This window comes from Leguminivora glycinivorella, chromosome 15 (genome assembly GCF_023078275.1).
Source record: "Leguminivora glycinivorella isolate SPB_JAAS2020 chromosome 15, LegGlyc_1.1, whole genome shotgun sequence".
NCBI classification, from domain to species: Eukaryota; Metazoa; Arthropoda; class Insecta; order Lepidoptera; family Tortricidae; genus Leguminivora; species Leguminivora glycinivorella.
Window position 1 is genome coordinate 21109831 of NC_062985.1, and position 25092 is coordinate 21134922.

At 36.9% G+C, this 25092-nt stretch overlaps 3 protein-coding genes across 9 annotated transcripts in view; 1 reads left to right on the forward strand and 2 right to left on the reverse strand.

Annotated features, from left to right (window-relative positions):
- LOC125233784 (trithorax group protein osa-like) overlaps positions 1 to 18777 on the reverse strand; it is an 84503-nt gene extending 65726 nt beyond the window's left edge. For 5 of the 6 annotated variants that reach the window (XM_048139885.1, XM_048139880.1, XM_048139879.1 and 2 more), the window contains exons 1-2: positions 18634 to 18777; positions 5953 to 6156 (exon numbers count right to left, since the gene is read on the reverse strand). In XM_048139885.1, the coding sequence (XP_047995842.1) occupies positions 5953 to 6156; positions 18634 to 18671 (242 nt within the window). In that variant the 5' untranslated portion in view covers positions 18672 to 18777. Of the gene's footprint in view, positions 1 to 5952; positions 6157 to 17690; positions 18060 to 18633 lie in introns of those variants that run through there. The other variant, XM_048139881.1, reaches the window with a different exon arrangement.
- Positions 18778 to 19298: 521 nt separating this feature from the next.
- LOC125234084 (arrestin domain-containing protein 17-like) lies at positions 19299 to 21151 on the reverse strand. Of its 2 annotated transcripts, XM_048140269.1 has the most exons (6): positions 20865 to 21147; positions 20646 to 20780; positions 20352 to 20557; positions 20081 to 20248; positions 19503 to 19676; positions 19299 to 19426 (listed from the first exon to the last, which is right to left on the reverse strand). In XM_048140269.1, exons 1-6 carry the CDS (start codon positions 20980 to 20982, stop codon positions 19331 to 19333), a joined length of 897 nt encoding a protein of 298 aa, XP_047996226.1. In that variant the 5' UTR covers positions 20983 to 21147; the 3' UTR covers positions 19299 to 19330. The 2 variants fall into 2 exon arrangements, with proteins under 2 accessions (XP_047996226.1, XP_047996227.1); XM_048140270.1 differs by lacking the exon at positions 20081 to 20248 and having other exon boundaries at positions 20865 to 21151.
- A 370-nt stretch (positions 21152 to 21521) lies between these two features.
- LOC125233739 (importin-11) overlaps positions 21522 to 25092 on the forward strand; it is a 73820-nt gene continuing 70249 nt past the window's right edge. Inside the window, exon 1 of the mRNA XM_048139808.1 lies at positions 21522 to 21636. The gene's annotated coding sequence lies outside the window, so the exon portion shown is untranslated. The remainder of the gene's footprint in view (positions 21637 to 25092) is intronic.

Consider the following 25092-nt stretch of genomic DNA (forward strand, 5'->3'; position numbering starts at 1 on the left):
AAGGTTTGAATTCTCAAGACACTTAAGCATTTTAAAACCAGACGTTTTGCTAACGGGTCGTTTGGCGTTTATTCTATTTAGCAATAAAAACATTAAACAATCCAGATTTTTTTGCTCCTTGACCGTTTAGCGTTCATGTCTATTTTGTAATACAGACATTCGAAGATGAAGATGTTTTGCAGTTAGATCATTTTAAATTGTTACGTTTTAAGATCCAGACGTTTTGCTAAAGACACATTTAGCATTCATGTCTACGTAGCCACAAAGACATAACACAATCCAGACGTGTCAGCTATATAGTCTTTTAGCGATAAGGTAAATTTGATAGTGACCCAAATAAATTAATGTATGTATAAATTTACAAATTTTCTGTGATTGTAATTATTGTATAATATGTAAGCTTCACCTGTAATTGATATTATTAATAAATATGAGTATGAGTATAAACAATGCTTCGAATAAGTAAAAAAAATAAATCACAAACTACCTAGACATTTTTAATCATAGAAGAAATTCAAGAAATATGATTGTACCATCAACATGTTACAACGACAACATCGTCCGTTTAGTTACTTCTATTACTGTACATGTACAGTTAAATTTTATTAAAATAAGACATTCACACTGGACGTATAAACGTTGTCTGTACGTAGGTACTCATTTTACTACATAGGCTAATCCGAGGTTGATATTTTGTTGGAGTATTTATTATTTAATTTCGAGATTTTGAAGTTTGTAATCTATTGGTATCGGTCGGCCATACGCACAAAACCGGCCAAGAGCGTGTCGGGCCACGCTCAGTGTAGGGTTCCGTAGTTTTCCGTATTTTTCTCAAAAACTACTGAACCTATCAAGTTCAAAACAATTTTCCTAGAAAGTCTTTATAAAGTTCGACTTTTGTGATTTTTTTCATATTTTTTAAACTTATGGTTCAAAAGTTAGAGGGGGGGGCGCTCTTTTTTTTACTTTAGGAGCGATTATTTTCGAAAATATTAATATTATCAAAAAACGATCTTAGTAAACCCTTATTCATTTTTAAATACCTATCCAACAATATATTACACGTTGGGGTTGGAATGAAAAAAAATATCAGCCCCCACTTTACATGTAGGGGGGGTACCCTAATAAAACATTTTTCCCCTTACTAGCTCGGAAACACGTGTTTTGTCCTTTAATACCAGCGGGTAAAAACGCATTTTATCCACTAGTGGGTAAAGTAATTTGACCTTGAATAAAGTCAAATTAACAGCTTTAAAGTTGATAAAAGTAGGTGAATCTAGTAATAATAGTTATTTGTTATACAAGGGGGCAAAGTTGTATTTTAACGCCGAGTGTGGAATTGAAAAACGAGCAAGTGAAAGGATTCTATAGTTGAACCACGAGCGAAACGAGTGGTTCGAGAATAGAATCCTGAACTTGCGAGTTTTTTAACACACGAGAATTAAAATACATTTGCACCCGAGTGTAACACAAAACTTTTCCCCTCACTATAGCGAGGAAACTACAACGCAACAATTGCGTTTATCACTGCTTCCAGGTAGTTCCACAGGTGGTAAATCATCCAGGGTGTCCACTACTAAACCCAAAAAAAATTCCCTGACTTTTCCCTGACTTTCCATGACCATTTAAGAAAATTTCCCTGACCAAATTTTCAATTTTTACCGCTTTTGCTTAGGGTTGCAAAAAACGTTTTTTTTCTCTGTCTTGAAAAAAAACCTAAAAGTTTTTAAGGATCACTCGTGCGTCTGTCTGTCCGTCTGTCAATCCAATTTTTTTTCCGGAATATGTTTGTTTTCTAAAGTACGAAATATTAAAATTTGCAAGGCAGTTCATACTTTTGTACCTAAGGTTAACTATTAAACTTTAATTTCTGGTTTTATAAAACTAACGTAAACGAAATCTGTAGTTGGTAGTTATCGCCATTTACTTTTGGCTATACCAGTGCCGGCCCGTGCATCATGGTAGAGCGAGTTTGGGTTTCGACGCCCTTAGATATCCTACACTAGAAAAAAATATCTCGCGAGCGCAGCGAGCGCGAATTTTTTTCCCCTTTTTACGTTCCTGGGACTGGTAGTAATTATTATATACATAACATAGGAAACAAAATGGAGTACCTAGTCTATCAGAGCAGAGTAGTTATGTGCAAGTTGCGGAATGATTCCAAAAAATCTTAAATTTCATGAAAAATTCACGAAACTCACGAAAAATAAAGGGAATTTAAAATTATAAAATGAATAATAGTAAACGCGAGCGAAGCGAGCGCGAAATTTTTTCTTTGTTGTCAGCGTCGGGATGCCCATTTAGGTGTTTTGCCACTACATGATGCCTTTAGGTTTCCAAATGTTTGAAGTTCTCTCATCGTCACGCTTATTATCCTCCTATGCTCCTTTGACTCATACAAATTGCGCCTCTATGTGACGTTTTGCGCCATTAGCTTTATGAGGAACTCCGCTTTGAATTGTCGGATAGATACTTGGACAGCGACGTAACTTTGTCTTTGTCGTTTTCACATCGCCCTAACAGAAGGACCTGACTTATGAATGTTGTACATGGTGACATTGTGGTGCAACTTTCTAGTTAATCTGAATCACAATAACTGAATTTATTCCCGACCCCCTTCGCCATTTTGGAATATGTGGGTAGGGCACGCAATGTAAAAAAAAATGTGGATTTTTCCACATCTACGATTTTGGGCCGGATAAATTATGGTCAGCTAGAGCATGAAGATATATCTCGTTAGCAATCACTGGGATGGAGGCCAGGTACTATACTTGTCATGAAAAGTCTAAAGAGACAATTTTAAGTGGCCTTAAAATCACTACCGGGAATCCATCTTTGCTGTCATGGATGTGGCCAACCCAAGAAATCATATTATTTTTTCAATACATTTTGATTTTTTTCTTGGTGCCAAGTTTTTCCCTGACCTCCAAATCATTTCCCTGACTTTCCCTGACTTTCCATGACCACTATGAGCTTCCCTGACTTTTCCCTGACTTTCCAGAAAGTGGACACCCTGTCATCTTTATTACTAGATTCACCTACTTTTATCAATTTTAAAGCAGTTAATTTGACTTTATTCAAGGTCAAATTACTTTACCCACTAGTGGATAAAATGCGTTTTTACCCGCTGGTATTAAAGGACAAAACACGTGTTTCCGAGCTAGTGAGGGGAAAAGATGATTTACCACCTGTGGAACTACTGGAAGCAGTGATAAACGCATTTTTTGCGTTGTAGTTTCCTCGCTACAGTGAGGGGAAAAGTTTTGTGTTACACTCGGGTGCAAATGTATTTTATTTCTCGTGTGTTAAAAAACTCGCAAGTTCAGGATTCTATTCTCGAACCACTCGTTTCGCTCGTGGTTCAACTATAGAATCCTTTCACTTGCTCGTTTTTCAATTCCACACTCGGCGTTAAAATACAACTTTGCCCCCTTGTATAACAAATAACTATTTTTCCATTTTTTATTTTTGCACTTTGTTGGCGTGATTGATATACATATTGGTACCAAATTTCAACTTTCTAGTGCTAACGGTTACTGAGATTATCCGCGGACGGACGGACGGACGGACAGACAGACATGGCGAAACTATAGTTTAGTTTAGTTTTATTTATTTCATAATGACAAATTACATTATAAATTATGCTATGTTAACCTACTTATACGAATTTACATTATGATCGTCAATATAATTATTTCACATGCATTCATTCAATTGTATAATGTCAATAATAATAACCAAAACAAAAAGAGTTAACATAAAAACGAATTCAAACTAAAAAAATTAATACATAATGGAATACATTTCAAATGAACAAATCTAATAGGTGGGTATAGATATCTCATAATAATGATCGTCATATTAAAACTAAGAGCATTAATTAAGAAAATCACAATGTCAAATAATATAAATTTGACATAACATAGGTAGTACTGTCAGTTAATACAGTTTTAATTATAAATTCATGTAATCATTCACTGAATATAACTCCTTCCTAGTTGACTACGGAACCCTAAAAAATGTGCTTATTATTCAATCTAATTTATATTATTATATCCATTCAGTTATTTCAAGTTCTTACAGGTGACTTTTGGAACTTTACAAAAAGATACTCGTGAAAACGCCTGAACGCCTGAAGTCAAGGTATGAAATATAGCGGACAAAGTGTCAAAATATATATGTATACACGAGTTTAGTTCTTATTACGTTAACTTAAAGTTGTGGATACATATTTTCGGCACTTTGTCTACATCTATACACCGTGCCTTTTTTGTTTTCCGTTAAATTCGACACGTAGCTAGGTTAATTATCAGGAACCAGCCTGTATATCACTTTTAGTTAAATTCGCAAAAAAAATTTGTCCATCATTTTCATCCATACTAATATTATAAATGGGAAAGTGTGTGTCTGTTTGTTTGTCCGTCCTTCACGGCAAAACGGAGCGACGGATTGTCGTGATTTTTTAAGTGGAGATAGTTGATGGGATGGAGAGTGACATAGGCTACTTTTTGTCTCTTTCTAACGCTTTTCTAAGGGTCTCTCATACTAATAAATGAATTTATTAGTATGAGAGACCCTTAAGAACAACATTCAAGTTAGTGTCAAGTGATTGACGGCACATGTCAAAACAAATAACATTAGGAATTGGTAAAGGCTGTCACACACGTGTTCAGTAATTATAATTATTTATTTTTTTAATAACTCGATAACCGTAAGAGTTAAGACGCTAGTTTCTTAGGCCCACTTGCACCAACCACTTAACTCGGGGTTAGTGGGCTGTCATCTGTCAAATTCCATATAAAATGGTGGTTTAACCCTCTATTTTCGTTGGTGCAAGTGGCCCTTAGAGAAATTAATTGTATTTGATCTAAAGAACCTTCCCTTAAAGTTAACAGAATTCAATAAAAACAGGGTGTATTTAATACCTTGTCTGCACGTGCCGGTGCAGCCGATATCAATACATTTGGTTCTTATAATTTAAGCTAAAACCTTTGGTTTATTTTTACTCGGTCACTTTTCGAATTAGGTCACATTTTACGTTGACACTGGAGTTATTTTGATCAATGAAGGTAAAAATAATATGGGATCTAAATATAATGACATATTTTAATACTGAACGACTTTAGTGTCGTATTAGTATGAAAATGTATAAAATAAAATTTTGGATATTTCGGTCACTCATCACTGAGTCATAGTTTAACAATAGACAGGAAGTATTTTGCAGTTACAAAAACGTGATATATCGTTAAAACTGTAAAGTCGCTCTAGTTCAGTATAACAGCTGAATCAATAAACATTTGTAGGTTATCTCAACATCGCCATTTTGTTTTGTTTTTCAGTCAATTGTAATGCCAACTGTGAGTCAAATACAAAATAAATAACCACCGCTAAAACTGCAATATACTGCAAATTCAAATAAATAATATTTAAAGAAAAACTCTATAAAATAAGACTTTTTTTTGTTTCTTGAATGAAATGATCATGAAATTTCGAAGATCCTGGAGATTATTATTTCTTTCTTACCGGAACAGTCGAAAATCAATTAACACAGCAGCATTAGCATGTCGGTGTTACCATACACATCGATCTACGTCGACATGGATAAAGTAACATAGACCAAACTATGAAATAAAAATAAGTAACAAGCTAACAGTTCTACCAACAATAAACTTGAAAAGCAGAGCCTCCTGTTGCTAAGATGTTCTTCACACCAAAAGAGACTGCACCATAAAAATCTGAAAAACATTAGTTATGGGGCTAGTTCTGCAACACCAGGTACACAAGGCACGGCTCAGCGAAGGTCGAATCCGAAGCCGCAACAGCGGCCAAGTGCATGTCAAACAATTGAGATTCATACAACTGTCCTGAGTCGACGCTGCATAGCGAGCACGCGGCAGAGCTCGCCCCACCGACCGAGCGTCCACTCAGGCTTAGACTTAGACTTATTCGTACCTGCCGTCCAGCTGGTGAGGCCCATTCTGCAGCACCACGTTGACGAGCGACGGCTCCGCGAAAGTGACGAAGCCGAAGCCCCGCGAGCGGCCCGACTCGCTGTTCTTCATCACCACGCAGTCGATCACGTCGCCGTAGCGCGAGAAGTAGCGCTGCAGGTTCTCCTGCGACGTCTCCCATGATAGCCCGCCCACGAACAGTTTTCTAGAAAGAAAAAACTTCGTTAGCAAGATCTGAAGCTATTGCATACCACATTTTTGATTTCAGAAGCACTTTGTTGGGATATAGACGTGCTCTTGAATAGATACATGCGCACGTGCCCTGCGGCCCTGCGTGTCTTTTCACAGAGTATTGGTGCGTTGAAAAAACGCTGTATGTCAAAGATCTAATAAGATGTTGGTGTGTCAAGATCAAGATCTGACTCGCGTGGTCATCGCGTGTACATCTACATCTACTAACGCACGCGGACGATTAACGATTTCATGACTTATTCGCAAATTTGACAGTTCATTCTTCACTAACATACAAGGCAGAAATATTTCTTATAAGTACGACATTTTCATGGAATGCCGCACTAACATCGACAAAAATTATAATAAACTCAAATTATTCACGCGCCAATAACTATTAGGACGTCAGCCCCGATTAAATAGCCCGAAAGATAAATGCGAGGCTATCAAAATAGGCAGCCATCTTGAAAACATCGGCATTTTTACCACACTTTGTCATTTGATTAAATTTTGCAACCATAATGGGAATATTTTACCTGCTAAGCATTTACCTTATTAGAAGCAGTTAATTGTTTAGAGTTGTTATGATGAGTGGTTAATAATAGGTATTTATAGGTTTAAATATTCAAAGTATTGAATAATTTTATTCCTTGCATGTACTGATGAGTTCATAAATATTACCATTTTTTCACCTTATTGCATCAAGTTAAGGTGAAGAAATGTACACATATTTATGAACAAATAAACAAATTGCTAATTGATTAAAGATGAGATCATGATGGACAATGTCATAACCTTCATATTGGAATTCCCCACAGGGACTACCGGGATTGGGGGTAGATAACTTGGGAATGGCCGCACTATGACAAATTTTACTACAAATTTAAGAACAATGTTAAATTAAAAACACTGCATTCCTACTGAATATTTATAGTTCTCACTAAAAGCCTTTCTATTATAGAATTAGAAGTTACTTTTAATTATTTTGTCTTGGAGATAAAGGATTAAAATTAAAATGTATATCTAAGAAAATAATAAATACTGGGTGGACAAAGTGACTGGCAAGATATTTCTGTGGCGAATTTCAGCTATATTTGTCAGTCATGTACACTTATTTATTCCATGATTGGTCATATATTTTTGCACACTTTGTCATGCAAAACATCGAAGGTAGCCAGTGTCATTAAGATCCATAAAAAATAATTATTAACATGTCAAATATGATAACATTTTAAGTGGTAAATTGAACAACTTCCTTTAGCCTTGACTTTTAAAGCAGGTTAAGGTCCTTAATCCATAACTGTAAAAACAAGTGCCCTATGGAACCAAGTGTTTCAATTATTCCAGTTTTTGTGCCAAAACCTGAGAAAGTTTTAAGTTATAAAATGGTAGTCAGAGACCTCGTAGCCGGTGGGGAGAATGTAGCGGTGGGTAAACTGGCGGGAGATGTAGCCGTGTTCGTCCTGCTTTTCTTCGTGATTGCCTTCGACTAAGACAGAGTTTTAAAACTTCCAAGTAACTTTGCATTAGCAATAGTCTCACTTTGTTATGACAAAAGTGACTAGACTAGTAACATTTTATGAGAATAGGACAATAATTATGATTTATAAAGCCAATAATTAGACTATCATATATTTATCACAGAAATATGACCATAATGGTATGCTTATTAGAATAACACTAGAATAACTTAAACTTCTTCGAGGAGGCCTTTACCCTATCAGGGACCACAAATAACTAAAAGACAAATTAAATGGAAAGTAAAGAAGATAAAAAATGTGGAAAGAAGGCTAAATGTAAAATGTGAACTTAAACTTCTAGATAACATTTATATGAGTCGCACATCTATGATAGTCTAATATCAGCCTAAGAAAAAACAAAAGTGATATCCAAATTGTAGAAAATATTCCATGTAGATAGGTGACTTTTTTCTTATCTGTGATTCAGTATAGAAAACTACTTCTTATCTAATAAATCTACTTAAAAATACCAAAATTCATTAATTAAATTAGGGCTAATGTTGAAAATAAATACCACAATTCCCAAGTAATTAAGGTGGCTCGCTTTCCATACAAAAAACATCTACCATTTATTTAGTCACCGCACACTACAACTAAATAAAAATATGCGCATACATCTACTATACATTATCCATCGTCGCAGTATTGAACGAAATACATTGTTTCATACAAAAATCATGGACAAATCCATGTGAATTTTTTATTAATTTTACGAAAATGTGCGTGCCAAATTTTGTGTACAGACACAGAGCCGTCATATTTCGCGCATTTTTAGTTGACATTGTCATCAGTGACACTTGGCTCTTGACAAGTAATTATTTAAAGATATTGGTTTACTTAACTCAAGCAGACTCAGAAATAATGACGCATTTTGTCAATAAAGATACATATCGTGTATTTCGACACTGCTAGTGTAAATCGAAATGGCGTCTTGGTCAAACGCATTGACTATGAAGCAGAAGATCTCGAGTTCCATTCCGGAGTCTTTTTTAATCATTTGAACTTTTTTTTGGATTTTGTAGGGGATTATTTTACTTCGATATCTTTAAATTATATATGTGGACTGTATTCGATTAATTTTATAGCTTAACGACACGAACGACACGACAAGAAATTAGAGAATTTTAAGATAGGCTGGGTCAATTGTGGGAAGCACTCACCTTGTTCGGCTGTAGGCGACGATGCAGCAGTCGGCGGTGGCTGGCCAGGCTCCTCGAATCTCGGCTCGTCCAGACTTACCTTGAATCCGAGTTACCTTAACCAGCTCAGACACCGAAAATGGAACAGGCGACGTGCTTCTTCAATCTATCAGCCTTCCACAAACTCACACACGATTTTTCACGAGTATATTATATTTTACTTTAATTTCGAAAAGGTTAGCGCGACATGCTCCTCGAGACGACATGGGAAAAAGAGAAGTGAATCGACGGTTATATTTTTTTTTTACTTTTTTGCATAATGTTGCCAGGCGAAATTATTTTTAATATATTTTTAAAGCTACAATCCTTAACATTTTCCGCCCGCCAAAATGCAACGTATTTTCCACAAGTACTGTATGCTAAGGATAAGAAAAAAAGGAACAATATGGCTTGGGTTATTTCCCTAGTTTAAGTTTACATACGTTTAAATATGAAATTTAATCTAAATCTACGATAAAGTTAGTGCTTACAATGATACGATACGATAGTGAATTATTAGATAATTTAATTTTGTAGAGGCAGTGGACACAGTTTAACTACTGGGCGTTTAAGTTCGCCCGATTCTGTGCGGACCGTGACTACTCGACAGATCCCATCGCTCCCTGGATGGAGTTGTACCACCCGGCCAATCTTCCACTTCATGGGGCTACATTGCTCATTGACAATGAGCACGAGCGTCCCGACGATGATGTTTTTCTGGTCATCGAACCACTTGTGGCGTTGCTGCAAGGTGTGCAGGTATTCGACGTGCCACTTGCGCCAGAAATCTTGATGGATCTTTTGGAGCAATTTCCATCTCTGAAGTGGACCTAATTTTGCATCAACCATATTGCTTTCAGGTAATATGGTGAGCGGTTCCAAAGTAAGACGAGCCCGAAAACATTTCATGCAGGATGAAACAACAGAGTTTATAGCCCTTTTTGCCGATAGAACCCAGAATTCTTGGGCTAATAAGTTTTGCAATGTTTGCAATCCAGGGTGCATAAAACGGTGATGATAATCCTCTATGATCAGCGTGGTCAACCTATGATCGCGAGGCAATAGTAGTGGATGTTTCACATCGAACGACAGGTCTCCTTTAGAAAGGCGACCGCACACCCTTAGCAATTCACGGTCGTCCAGAAACGGCGCCAATTTCCGCATGGGTTTCGATAGGGAGTGAGTGGCTTTATCTTTCGATAAACAATGCAATTCCGAAGCAAAGGCTTGCTCCTGAACATGCTTTACTAGAAAAAGAAGAACCTTAGAAATTTCTTCTGGTGACAGATTCAAATCTGTATATCTCGATGACATTTGTAAGTTGTGCATGAACCTAAAACAATGGGCAAGAATGCGCAATATGCGTTGTAGGGACGAAAATCGATTTAATATGTCATCGATCATAGACATATTAGACGCCGTGAGCAAACTATAAATCTTTTGCTCGTTCGAAGCGGCTTGATCTGGAAAGATCTCAGATTGTGGCCAAGATTCTTGAGGTTTGGAAAGCCAGGTAGGCCCCGCCCACCATAGCGTATGCTCGATTAAGTCAGCAGGTAACAAGCCGCGGGAGCCGCAGTCCGCAGGATTATCCAAACCAGAAACATGGTGCCACTTTTCAGGAGAAATATTCTCTTGTATGTGCGCAACCCTATTCGCTACAAAGGTTTTCCACTTGGATGAACACGAACGAATCCAAGTCAGCGCGACAGTCGAGTCTGACCAAGCATAGATGTCATCGAAAGTATGAACATCCTTTAAAGCGTCTGTAAACGAGACGACTAGATCCGACAACAAAACAGCAGCTAGCAGCTCGCACCTCGGAATGGAACATTTACGAAGTGGAGCCACCTTGGTTTTAGCGCAACAAAGGCGCACGACAATAGTTCCGTCATTTTGAACGACACGACAATAAATGACAGCACAGTACCCCTTCTCCGAGGCGTCACAGTACCCGTGAAGCTGCAACGATACGAAAGATTCAACCATTCTACGGGGAATGGATAACGAATTCATCTTCACCAATTGTGACTTAAATTTATGCCACTCTTGAGCGATGTCAGTAGGAACCTCGTTGTCCCAATCGACACCAGAAACCCATAGGAGTTGAATTAAATATTTTGCGAAAAATACGACAGGCGACAATAGGCCCAGAGGGTCAAAAATACGGGCGATATCCGAAAGGATCGATCGCTTTGTACAACGACAATCATTCAAGGAGGTCTTGAATGTGAAGGTATCTTCCTTGGGAAGCCATGACAGGCCGAGAATTTTTAGCGACAGATCATGAACGTTTTCAAAGTTGTGAAGTTGTTCCGAATATAGTTCTGAACCAGGTAAACCTTTTAGAAACTCGGGGTTATTTGATGTCCATTTGCGCAAATGAAGTTGCGCAGACGATAATATTTCCACCAACTGTTGGCGTAGCACTAACGCATCCTCAACAGAGTCTGCACCTGAGACAATGTCATCGACATATGCATCCCTAGCCAATACTGCAGCACCTTGGGGAGAGCGAGACGAAAACTCCTTTGCTAGCTTGGATATACACCAAAGCGCCTGATAGGGAGCACAGGACACGCCATAGGTCACTGTGAGCAAACGATAATCTTTCACAGGCTCATCAGATGATGGACGCCATAAAATGCGTTGATAGTCGCAGTCCTGTAAAGCGACAAGAAACTGCCGGTACATCTGCTTGATGTCCCCGGTGAACACTACTGCATGCCATCGAAAACGAACCAGCAAATCAAATATATTATTTTGCAATTTTGGGCCTGGCAGCAGCGCACTATTCAAGGACTGCCCCGAAGAGTCTCGGGCGCTAGCGTCAAAAACGCAACGCAGAGGCGTAGTGACGGAGTCTGGCCGCAAAATTCCATGGTGAGGTATGTAATAGAACTGACCCTCAGACGCCACTGGAGGACCAACCTCTTCCATGTGACCACAACTTAAGTAGTCGTCCATGAAATTGACATAAGCTGTCCGAAATTGAGGATTTAATTTAAATTTCCTCTCTAAATTTAAGAGACGCTTGAGAGCTATCTCACGAGAATTTGAAAACCTTGGTTTGTCCTGAGGGTCGACATAAGTTAATGGTACTACCATCCTTCCCTCGGGACTGCGACAATATGAATTTTCCATTTGGTTTTCACACGACAATTCCGATTTCGACAAAACGATATTTTTAGGCAGATCAAAGCCTTCCAACTCCCAGAAGCGCTTGATGCTGTTGTCTAATGAAAGACTCGACACGACAAAACACCTCTCCATATCACCTCCGGACCCCTTAGAACAACGAGAACGAGAAGTGTTAATGTCTCTAGGGCACTCACCCATCACCAACCAGCCAAACACCGTGCGGACGGCTATGGGCTCATCTGGGTTGCCCTTGACAACACCAGACTGTAATGCCGCAGCAAAAAGGTTGACACTAACCAACATGTCTATTGGTCCAGACTTATGAAAATATGGATCAGCGAGATCTAAATCCTTTAGATGCATCCAGGACGACACATTAAGTGGCTCCAGTGGCATATCAGGGCAGATCTTAGGAAGCACATACGCTTCAAACGAAAATGTGCAAGATGAGTCCCCATTTGCCGGGACTATCTCACAATCGACAATTCCAAAAGTGTCCGTTGACGCTAGACCGACACCGTTCACCGATGGTGAGTTAACTTTAATTGGTATTCCTAGTTTTCGAGCGCACTCTAATGTAACAAAATTACATGCCGAAGCATTATCCATTAGCATACGAATTGGTACTAAATGGTTATATTTATTTTTTATCATTACAATAGCCGTCGAGAACAGGCTTGGTGCATTTGCATTATGGACAGTCAATGTCACTTGAGTTTGCCGAGTGGACGGTTCCAACTCCTTATCAAAGTGCAATAATGTATGGTGTCTATGTTTACAGATGCCACAAGACACCGAGGACTTGCAATTCTTAACTGAATGGGATGGCCTACAACACATTATACAAAGTTTCTTTTCCTTAACTTGGGCGAACCTATCCATTGGCCGCAATTCCAAAAATTTTGGACAATGCTCAAATGTGTGCCCTGGTGTAGAACACATAACACAGTCACTCACATTATTCACTGGTGGAACAAGAAATGAAGATTTAACTTTATTAAGCACGGGCTTATTCGACACTGGTTTACTACTAACCGTTAATGACTTACCGAGACTGTTTTCTAATGCTTGGCTCCGCTTTTCAATAAACGACATTAATTCTTCATAACTAGGAATCTCCGTGGTTGAATTAAGTTGAAGCTCAAAAGCTTCTTTTGTGCTAGCGTCCAATTTAGACCACAATGAATGGAATAGCATAAAATTCCTGTCGGGTAATTTATACTTTGACAGAATTTCAATATTTTCTTTAAAAGTTCGACAAATTCTCACTAATTCAGAAGGACTTTTAGATCTTGCCACCTCACAGTTTAATATTTTTTCATAAAACAGACTAGCAATTATTCTTTTTTTTATCAAAATGCTCCTTAAGTGTGTTGTACGCGATCATGTAATTTTCGTCACACAATGGGTAATTTTTTATCAAATCGAAGGCATACCCGGTCACACTTGATAACAAATAGTGAAGCTTTTCAACTGCAGGTATACTTTTCCTATGAACTAGTGAGTCGAAAATCTGAATAAACGATACCCAATTTTCAATTTTAGAGTCAAAGGGAACTATAGTTATTTTAGGCAATTTAGCACTTGAAGTCGTATTTTCATTGGTCTTTAACACGGTGGGTCCTGTTTCCGATAAACGTATTTTTATAGATTTTACCATTTTTTCGAACTGCGCCGATATTTCCAGCTCGCTTTTGCGGTCACCAGCTGCAGTCGCCGTCAACAAATCAACTTGAAAGGCGTGAAATTCCTCTTCCAGCCTGATCACGTCACTCAAACAATAACCTTTTAAGTCGCAACTGCTATGAATAAACTCCATCCGCACAAAGGCGTAATCCCGCCCTACACGGTTTTTATCAAAACTTTCCGTTGCCATGTTACTCTAGTAAACTATTTAATATAAATTTAATTTATGTAAGGAATCAATTGAGGTTATGTTTACTTTTCACTTTGACACAACAGCGATGACAGTTATGGTTGCGTTCAGAAATTCACTAAATCGAAACTCGAAACAAATTTTAGTCTATGCACAGTATGAACACGCACCTTCTTAACTAATGGAAAAACGCCCAAGCCAAGTGTTTCTAATCTTACCCTCCAATGTTTTTATGATTTCACAACGAACAATTTAACTAATAATGAAAGGGTTTTAAATCGAAAATTAACCACGGTCACTTTACAATTATCCGGTCGAGGGAACAAAAAATGTAGGGGATTATTTTACTTCGATATCTTTAAATTATATATGTGGACTGTATTCGATTAATTTTATAGCTTAACGACACGAACGACACGACAAGAAATTAGAGAATTTTAAGATAGGCTGGGTCAATTGTGGGAAGCACTCACCTTGTTCGGCTGTAGGCGACGATGCAGCAGTCGGCGGTGGCTGGCCAGGCTCCTCGAATCTCGGCTCGTCCAGACTTACCTTGAATCCGAGTTACCTTAACCAGCTCAGACACCGAAAATGGAACAGGCGACGTGCTTCTTCAATCTATCAGCCTTCCACAAACTCACACACGATTTTTCACGAGTATATTATATTTTACTTTAATTTCGAAAAGGTTAGCGCGACATGCTCCTCGAGACGACATGGGAAAAAGAGAAGTGAATCGACGGTTATATTTTTTTTTTACTTTTTTGCATAATGTTGCCAGGCGAAATTATTTTTAATATATTTTTAAAGCTACAATCCTTAACAGATTTATTAAGTTTTTTTTATATTTTTTAATAGAATAAATATTCTATTAAAAAAGACTCTTACTATATTTCTTTCCTATTTTTTATTTTCATATAAAAATACAATACAATCTTTATTGTGCCTTTGTTGATAAAATAAAATATTACACGTCAGGTCAGGTACATAGGTCATAGTGTGGGCATAGTATTAGTAATGTGCTGACTTCCTTACATTTACTGAGCTAGTTGACCTATGTTATTGTTGTGTGAATGTTTTTCTTCAACAACTAAATAGTTAAATATATGAATATGTATGTAGGTATGTGGGTAGCTTTTGCACATTGTAATTTTTCCTCAGTCACCCGTTGAGCTCAGAGACCACGAACGCTGTAGTGTTCGAAACGTCGGGATGAATTGTAAATTCATTATACACGATTTAATCCGTTTTCATAGTTTTTATTTCATGAGTAACTATCGCGGTAACTGAAGACAATATTAACTAAATGGTTACAAATAATAATTATCATCAATATAATCTGGTCCAGGCAGGCAATTATGGTCGCGCGATAAATGATAAAACATCTGGCCGTCCCTATAATCGCACTTACTAAATAGTGCGACAGGGACGGCCTGAAATTTTATCGTCTATCGCGCGACCATGCTACCCGTGCTGTACTAGCTTTTGCCCGCGGCTTCGCTTGCGTTAGAAAGAGACAAAAGTAGCATATGTCACTCTCCATCCCTTCAACTATCTCCACTTAAAAAACATGTCAATCTGTCGCTTCGTTTGGCCGTGAAAGACGGACAAACAAACAGACACACACCCATTCTTATTTGTAAATTTAGTATGGATTTGACATTATTATTTATATTTAAATAATTATATACGTATAGCCTTTTTCGTCCTAATTTCGTCGGTAACAGCGTGTTATGTAATGGCGTCGTTGGTGACCAGTCGCCTGTCACGCCGTGAAACTGCGTTCGAATCCCGGGATTCTATAAACTTTTTGTATTTTTTTTGGATATAAATTTCGTATTTTTTATTGACCGAGCAAGAATGGAGAGCCGAAGGTATCAATTTTATCTTAGAGAACATATTGATTTTTTTATTGTCATTTTGATTTTCTAATTATTAAGTTGAGATATAAAACACAACTTTTAATACCCTCGTTAAATATAATATATTCTCGAAATTACTCCTCCAAAAAAATCATTCGAATCGTACTTTAGAAACTAAACTTTATCTATACTTTTGGGAATTTTTTAAAATATCAGATTAGGATAATTATGTTAGAAATTCTGAGTTCGACGAACCCAAAAATTAGTACCATGTAAGAGAATAGGTTTGTAATCTTTCTTGTGGAAAACGCTCAGTAACTACTGTACGAGTACATATACATTTATGTATAATAATAAAACAAAAAATAGTGTCTCATAGTGTTGTGTTCCTGCCGGTGAGTAAGGCTGCCAGATCTCAACGAGGGTGCGGGGTGCTGACGACGGGAGGACTTACGGAACTAATTTGTTCCGTCTATTGTCCTTTGAGTCGTCGGCAACCCAAACCCTCCTTTGAACTTGTACACTCCTTTTTGCTGTGCACACACAGCAAAGGGGAGTGTACAAGTTTCTAATGGGGCGGCAACGCGCATGCGACACTCTTTGAGTTGCAGGCGTCCATAGGTTACGGTGACCGCTTTCCATCAGGCGGACCGTATGCTTGTTTGCCACCGACGTAGTATTAAAAAAAAAAGAGAAAAAGTCCTGGATTCGAACCCAGTACTTCCATGCAAATCATGCGATAACACGTATTTACCGCAAGGCTATTTAAACAAGCTGTCGCCGCGTGAAATTATCGACTAGAAGGAATACAAAAACACTGTTTGTATGTGTGAGTGGTACTTAAAAATAGTGTAAAATAGTAAATTTATATACATTTAAGGGGATTAACGTTACAATGAGAAGTTGAATGTATGTTGTAATACGTCAATTTTAATATTAAATGTTCGCGAAGCATAATTGAAAGTATATAAATGCCGGTACGACTCCACAAAAAAAATAAGACCGGTAATTTGCAAATTAACGCCATCTAACGCAGCCTGAGCTTCAGGTAACCTAGGCGAGCCACCTTAATGAGAAGCAATCACTAATGATTTATTAGATAGTACATTAATGATACAAGGAGCCACATGGCCGGGTAGGAAGTTGAGATGGCAATAACTCTTAGTGCTATTTTAAGAAAATATCTGAACATGTAGAAAAACAATGTGGCATGTGTGCTATTTATCACAGATGGGTTACTTTCAAATATTCAATTCAGGTGTAATGTAGAATATTTTGAAATGAGGACAAAAGTCTTACATTTTACCTATTTTATGGTGCTTAATTGATTCATGCTAACTAGTTTACTAGTCATAACTAAAGTTGCAAAACTACCCACTGGTAGTTTTAGCAATTTTGGTCAATATTTACAATGTGCTGTGAATGTATCTAGGTTTTTAAAATCATGAATTAAGCAATAAAATAATAAATTACAGCATCTTTTCTTGACGAGGAATGAAGGAGATAGTAACCTTTTAGAACAAAGTATATTTATGTAAAGATATAAATATACTTTGTTAGTTGTCAAAGCGGACCCCAGGCTCCCATGAGCCATAGCAAATGCCGGGATAACGCAAGGAGGATGATATCAAATAATGTAACCTAAATAATTAATCATACAATTTATTATCAAATAGCCAACACTGCATAAACTTTGACTAGTGATCTGATAAGATAAATAAGATTACACTTTAAAATTACTATTCAAATTAACAGATTAATTTTCTAGGCAAGTATGAAAAATGTTTAAGTTGTTTTTATCTGTGGTGACTCAACATCCATGCCAACAGTTGTTTTTATAGGTATTGGGAATTCTGAGAAATGAGCAGACAAGAGCAATTTACAATTTGGTTCTATCTTATCTATGTATGTAATTGTTCAATGGAATTAACCTGAGCTGAGCAGAATAGATAGTCTGTGCTTTCTGTGGAACTAACTATGTAGTTAGTGAAAGTAACATTCACTTTAGTAACCGTTTGTGAAGTCATGACACAGTACAGATCATGAGATTTTTTATCATGTTTTTATTGGTTGGAGGGAAATACGCGCACTATTAGCAATAAATGAAAGAAATAAGAGAGTAGAACTAATTAGCAACATGAAAAATTCGGCGTCGGCAATAAACAGCCGTGAACGTGCTAACAGCGCGATGGGAAGGAAGTTTTCGAACGCGCGACGTCGTATGTAACCATATGTAAATGAATCAGCACGTTTAACCGAGCGCTTGCACCGACTGAGCAACGCGGCACTTTGAACGGCCGAGCTCTAATAACCTCGATAACGTTCACTATGATCCGAATCATTCTTCGCAAAATATAACGCTCTGAATGCCCTGACGCGAAATAAGCGATAAGAGAAAGCTACCGATGCCCACATAAAGGTTAATTTTTCTTAAATTGCGACGTCTCTCAACCGGCTAACTTTTACACAGGGATCTATTATATAAACATCCGCAAGCAATCTTTGCACCGTATCACGGTTGTAAATTCTGAAATTTCGGTATTATGCTATGGGAAAGTAATAGCTGCCATGATCGCATACACGCAAGTCACACGGCGAGGCTTGGGGTCGGTGGCCGCGAGCCGGTAGAAGGCTAATTGACCAAACGTGAACTTTATCCAAATTTAAATCAGGATCACAGCTATTATCAAACTTCTTAGTATTAAAAAAGTATTCCAAAAAACACAAGAAAATGGATAACGCTACCTAACAAGCCTCGCTGGCTATTAGTGAAATGCGACATACGAACCAAGCCAACATGCAGTTTGACCTATTATTGTTTGCATACCTCAGAATACCCTGATTATTAAGTACAAATGTTCAATAATAACTTACCCCTTCTCATCATCGTCCATGTCTGGATTCATACGCATAACTTACTACTAATTAAAAATAATGGTTGGCACCGGCAATACACCCCAACCACACAAGCACAGACCCACACGATTATGGCGGACCAACCATATCCGCTTTCTCAAAAAAGTCATGGAAAGGGGAAACAGTCGACTGACCAACTGAATATTATGGTTGAACCAAATATTAAATAATAATTATTAAAATATACGGTTAGTAAGTAGTATATAATCCAATAAAATATTTATTATATTTTTTTGAGTTTATATATTTCTTTAAATTTAATATATTGTATTTAAAAGTTGCTAAAAGATTAGTACTTTTCTGTAATACTCAATAGATGGCAGTACTATGGCGTTTTCGGGTTACCACATCAATAATTTTGTAGTGTAGCCATGTTAAACCCCGATAATCGTTAAAACAAAGAAAAAAAAATCTTTACTTTTTTTTTCAGTTTTTTTAAATTGAATATTCATCACACGGAAGTTTAAACTCATCATATTTTATTAACCTTTTAATGACATTAATAATTAACAACTATATTTTTTAGTTATACCTTTGTTTTTTTCTGCCTATTCACTGATACGGATTGAAATTTAAGGAATATTAACTAGGTATAGATTATTTTCGATAAATAAATAATAACGACTATTATATTAAATATATTTAATGAAATAAACTACTTAAATAGTTCTACATGCATAACGGGAACTGTAGAAATTGTCACAGGTATCTCCTTATGTACTGAAAAATGGTATGGAAAATCCAAGGTTACCTAAAACAAGTAAGAATTTTAAAATGATGAGTATTTGTTCAAAATACATATAAAGTAGGTAATGTGATGAGCATACCGAGAATTTATATTCGATTTTAATCATAGAATAGTTGCTTGATGGGTTGGTCGGTGGTATTTTCATACTTAAGTTACAAACTTCTTTTTCTTCGTTTTTAAATTTGTTCCATGTAACGTTCTCTACCTTTTTCTCCTGCTTTAAGTATCCTGAAGATACATTATATTCTATTTCCTGTAAAATTACAAATCGCTTTAGTGGCTTTACTTCGAAAGCTTTTTTAATTAATGCCACATCGGCATCGATGAAAAAAAAACCACATGCCCACAAACTACTAAGAAGATACTATGCACATGCCTCCTCTAATTTTAAACTGTCACCATATTAGGCATATTTACGGCTTGTTGGCTCCTGCAACTTCAGAGGTGTTACATTACCAGTGCCAACCCTTTACCGACACTCATAGGAACACTCTTTTATTGAAGAATCCTAATCTCTCACAGTAATCCCTCGAGAAATATCGGCAAGGAAAGTTTGTCGTTCCAGTGGAAAGAAATACCCCTAAAAACATACAGTGCACTAACATTTGGATTCTAGGGTGTGACGGCGAACACAAACAAATTACAATTTGAACTTACTCGTACTAACGTGATGCTGAGCTTTGATAATTTAACTCTGCTCTCATTACATATCATTACTTCAAATGATACTATTTGATTTGGTGCAAAACCAGTATGGGTCTGCAATTGCATTGAGAGTTTTGTCGAGTCCCAAAATATTTTATGCATTTCTGTAAATGTGGGGACCTATAAAGAAATGCATACGTTTATTGGAAACTTAACTAGGCAGCTAATACATAAAGGTGTTAAAATATTATGCAAAATTAAGGAACAACAAGAAAAAACAAACCAAAAATTCATCTAAGTGATTGACATCTACATTCCTCAAAACATTAAATGGCGCAGAAGTTTTCTTTTTGAATTTGTAAGCTGCTTTGCATTGCACTTTGATGAAATAAAATACTTTTGCTATGGAACTTTTAAACGATGATGGTAAGTCTGGCGGCAGTGAAAAATAAAATGGGTGTATATAAGTCCCAGGCACTATAGTTTTTCCTGAAAGTACAATTCTCTGTTATTCATCATATAATATACCTTCGAGTAAACATGAAACTATGAATCTAGACAATCCTTATATCCTTACCTTGCAGTTCAGGGAATATATCACTGTTGATATTAAGAACGACTCCAGTGTCTGAATATACTTTTATATACGGAATAGTTGGCATTGGTCTGGTCCATGACGCCTTACTGATTCCAACGACATCGAGATTAAACCCTGAAATTAAAGTATTATTTATGTAAATTGAACTACCTAAAGGTCCTAAAGTAACCAGGCAATCTTTAAGAGTAACGTATTTACTTTCTATTTTCTGTTTCTGCTGAAAGTTCACTACAACAGTCCCAGTTATAATATCTCCAGCATAGAAACAATCAGTTGAACCACTGTTAAAAATAATATCACAAGACTGCCAAGGCATTATATTAGTTATCCTAATCCTAAGCTAAATAGTTAAATATCCATCGAGTATTCAACACTTTCATCGCCACGAATAAATTAGATCTGTTTTATTTTATCTTGTTATGATTAAAGTTATCAAGATAACCGATAATTACGTAAAAATATTGAGGTAGATTCGACAGTATTAATGCCTATATCAGACTTTGTGTTGACGACGATGATGATGATCTAAGAAAAATCGTGGATTACTGAAAATGAATTAGATGTTCTGTGTTGGCTATTTGTACCAGCTAGGAAATAAACACCCTGCTCTTAAGATTGCTGCATCTTAAGATTTTTTAAAAAGAAAACTGTAAACCTTAAAAAAATGTCATACAAAAACTTTTTTTTAATCATATTGTTTTTTGATGAAGTGCAAAAAGAAGTAAAGTATACCAAGACACCTACCTCTTTTTAAATACTTTTGAACGGTATACTAAGTTCGAACGTGGTTCGAACAAACTTTATGATCTTGCAAAAGGCTTGCAACACTAACGGAAAAAAATTGACATTGACAACTCGCGGCTGGTTATTTCGCATACCTAGTTTCAATTTATAAATTATAAAGAATTTCGGAAGCTTGTGTGGTGTTTACGATGAGTTACACCTGCAATTCATTACTGTAACATTCTAGGTAATCTGTCTATTGCATTTTTCGTGTAGATTAGTCTGGGGTTATAGGCGTTATGTGTAAATTACGTAGGCCGAGCTAGGTTATGTTATGTCCTTTACCTTTTTGCGGTGAAAAGCAAGTTTGTTTATGCGCCTAATATGCGTCTTTTAATTAAAATATCCTGCTTTTCCTTATCATCGTAGCTTTTTTATGATTGCAAGATTGTTATTTACCCAGCACTTTCGTGTTGAGCTTAATATAAACATTGATTTACGAAGTAAAATCTGCATAAGTAATAAATATGTGATGTTCGGCACTTGTGTGACGTTACAGCGGTAATGATGGTATTGTGGTGTTAATTACCTTGCTTTGCGTCTTGCATTTAACCTTAGATGACCCTTAAGAGCAAATAATCAATAAGTTGTTATGAAACTCTATGTTTGTTACTGTGTCATAGTATCAGTAGATTTAAAACCTCAACTGGTGAAAAAAAAAAATGATGAATAGCTTATACTCGATGCGTTCTACGGAAAACTAGTTTTTATGTAGTTATATTAGTATAGTATCAAATTTAAAATGTATGTTCAATGTAGTGCATTTCTACCAGAGTGTATTGTAATGATATGACATCATTTAATTTTGTTTTGTTTACGAATATACAAACAATCGACAGTTTGCTTCACAGAACTAGATTTAGATAGACAAGCATGTCAGATTTTGTACTGAAGTTGTTACTTGCCTGTGATTCTACGCTCATCATTTTTAGGGTTCCGTAGCCAAAATGGCAAAAACGGAACCCTTATAGTTTCGTCATGTCCGTCTGTCCGTCTGTCCGTCTGTCCGTCTGTCACAGCCGATTTACTCGGAAACTATAAGTACTACAGTGATGAAATTTGATGGGAATATGTGTTATATGAACCGCTACAAAATTATGACACTAAATAGTAAAAAAAAGAATTGGGGGTGGGGCCCCCCATACATGTAACTGAGGGATGAAAATTTTTTTTTCGATGTACATACCCGTGTGGGGTATCAATGGAAAGGTCTTTTAAAATGATATAAAGTTTTCTAAAAAACATTTTTCTTAAAGTGAACGGTTTTTGAGATATCAGCTCTCAAAGTCGTAAAAAGTATGTCCCCCCCCCTCTATTTTTATAACTACGGGGTATAAAATTCTAAAAAAAATAGAGGTGATGCATGCTAATTAACTCTTTCAACGATTTTTGGTTTGATCAAAGTATCTCTTATAGTTTTTGAGATAATTGACATAATAAGTTTATTATATTTGCTGCTACGGAACCCTTTGTGCGCGAGCCCGACTCGCACTTGGCCGGTTTTGTGTTGTTGCAATTAAATATCACGTAACGAGGCATTTTTAATGTTCTTGTTGACTTCAATTTACAAAAATTGATGCCCGAAAGCTGCAAACTGCGATTAAAGACGGACAACTCAGTGGATTTTACTGTTCATTTGACATGCTGAGTAGATGACATTTGCTTGATCTATGGTATTATATGAAATCCGTGGTTTGCTTGGTGTCTGTCTTTGCATAGTTATCAACAGTCACATTCTGCTAAAACCCCCCCAAGTCTTAGGGCAGTGGTGGGCTAAGTACGGCCTACGGGTCAAGTCCAGACCGCCATGAGTCCTTCGTAATAGTGTGTGATATGTACAGCACTAGTAAAAATGCATTTTTAGTGTAAATCTGGCCCACCTCTAAAATTCTTTCAAACTTTGGCCTCCAATGAAAAAGTTTTCCCTGTCTTAGTGGTTTATTTAATCGCTCCCAACATTAATAAAAGGCAAAGCTATGCTTTTTGTAACTTTTGGTTGAAAAGGCATAGTTTTCCTTATAGGTCAGCAGGCAGGGTCACTACACGCTAGGCCAGACCGGTCGTCAAATATAGCAATCTGTCGACTCATAGAGTAAGCAGTTTTACATAAAGTCAGCAGCCAGCGCGGCGGATTCAGTGCCCACTGGCGATCCCTGAGACTCGTACTGCACAGGTTGCTAACGCACCTACTACTCTGGCCTGCATACTGATTAATAACCTGGAGACTCAGATCCCGGATGCCGACATACTTGCGGACAAATTAGGCAATTTCTTTAGGTCCGCTATGTTGGCTTTGATTCGATAACTACCAACTACAGATTTCATTAATGTTAGTTTTGTAAAACCAGAAGTTAAAGTTTAATAGTTAACATAAAGATAAAAAAACCGTAGGTATAAACGTATGAACTGCTTTGCAAATTTTGATATTTCGTACTTTAGAAAACAAACGTATTTCAGAAAAAAAACTGCTTTGCTTCATTTTTTGCGACTCTAAGCAAAAGTTGTAAAAATGTCATCATAGAATGAAAATTTAATCGGGGAAATTTTCTTAAGAGGGCTTTCGTGTTAAAAATAGTGAAATCGCAACCGAGCGCTCGATCATACCGTGTGTGGTATCAAATTAAAGGGCTTTGCGAGTAGTTTATAAATATTATTATTATTATTATTTATTTGATACACTAGCAGCTCTTCGAGCTGATGCGTGTATATCACTGCACTTGTGTTTATTTTTTTTTTTTTTTTTTTTATTCTTTATTGCACATAAAAAAATAAGTACAAATGGTGGACATAATGCCTTAAGGCATTCTCTACCAGTCAACCACTGGGTTAAAAAGAAACATTTGGTACGTGCAGGCATCGTGACAGAAAACAATAATCAGATATCACTTTCTATTCTACTATTTACAAATTAAAACTATTATCATTAAATACTATAATGAGGGGATGAACTTACACATATACTCTATAAGATATACTTACATAAACAGCTACTTATATACATAATACCTACATGTACCTACAACGAAACGTTAATCACGAGCCAGTGAAGTGCTTACGAACCATGCGTTTGAAAATAAATTTACTTGGAGCTTTTCTAATATTTAGTGGAAGGCCGTTCCACAGGCGTATTGCCTGGACTGTAAAAGAGTTGGTCATGAAACCGGTGCGATGAGGCGGAATGGAAAGCTTGAGGCTGCGGGAGGTACGGAGAACACACCGGGGCGAGCAGAAACAAACTTGAACTTGGACTTGAGATATTCCGGTGTATTCGGTTCAAAAAGGACAGAGTAAAGGGAAGTTAACAATCTCAATGACCTACGCTCTCGGATGGTTAGCCAATTAAGTCGCTTACGATAAGCTGATACGTGGTCGTATTTCCGAAGGCCAAATATGAACCTAATACAATTGTTAAGCAATCTGTCCAGTTTGTTGAGTGTGGTTTGCACAACGTTGGAGTAGCACACATCAGCATAATCAATTACCGGAAGTACGAGACCTTGAACGAGAAGGGTTTTTGTGCTTACTGGCAGGAAGTTTTTGAACCTGTAAAGTGATCTTAGCGTGTTCGTCACTCTGCGACATACATCAGACACCTGGGGTTCCCACGTAAGACCACTGTCTATAATTAGACCAAGATTTTTAA

Bases quoted from the DNA above. Each gene is read 5' to 3' on its own strand.
- LOC125234084 (XM_048140269.1), bottom strand. From the start codon at position 20,982: ATGCCTTGGCAGTCTTGTGATATTATTTTTAACAGTGGTTCAACTGAT. The intron at 20,781-20,864 runs GTAAATACGTTA...CTTTAATTTCAG, and splicing joins GCAGAAACAGAAAATAGAAA to GGTTTAATCTCGATGTCGTT. The intron at 20,249-20,351 runs GTTTGTTTTTTC...ATTTCTTTATAG, and splicing joins ATCACTTAGATGAATTTTTG to GTCCCCACATTTACAGAAAT.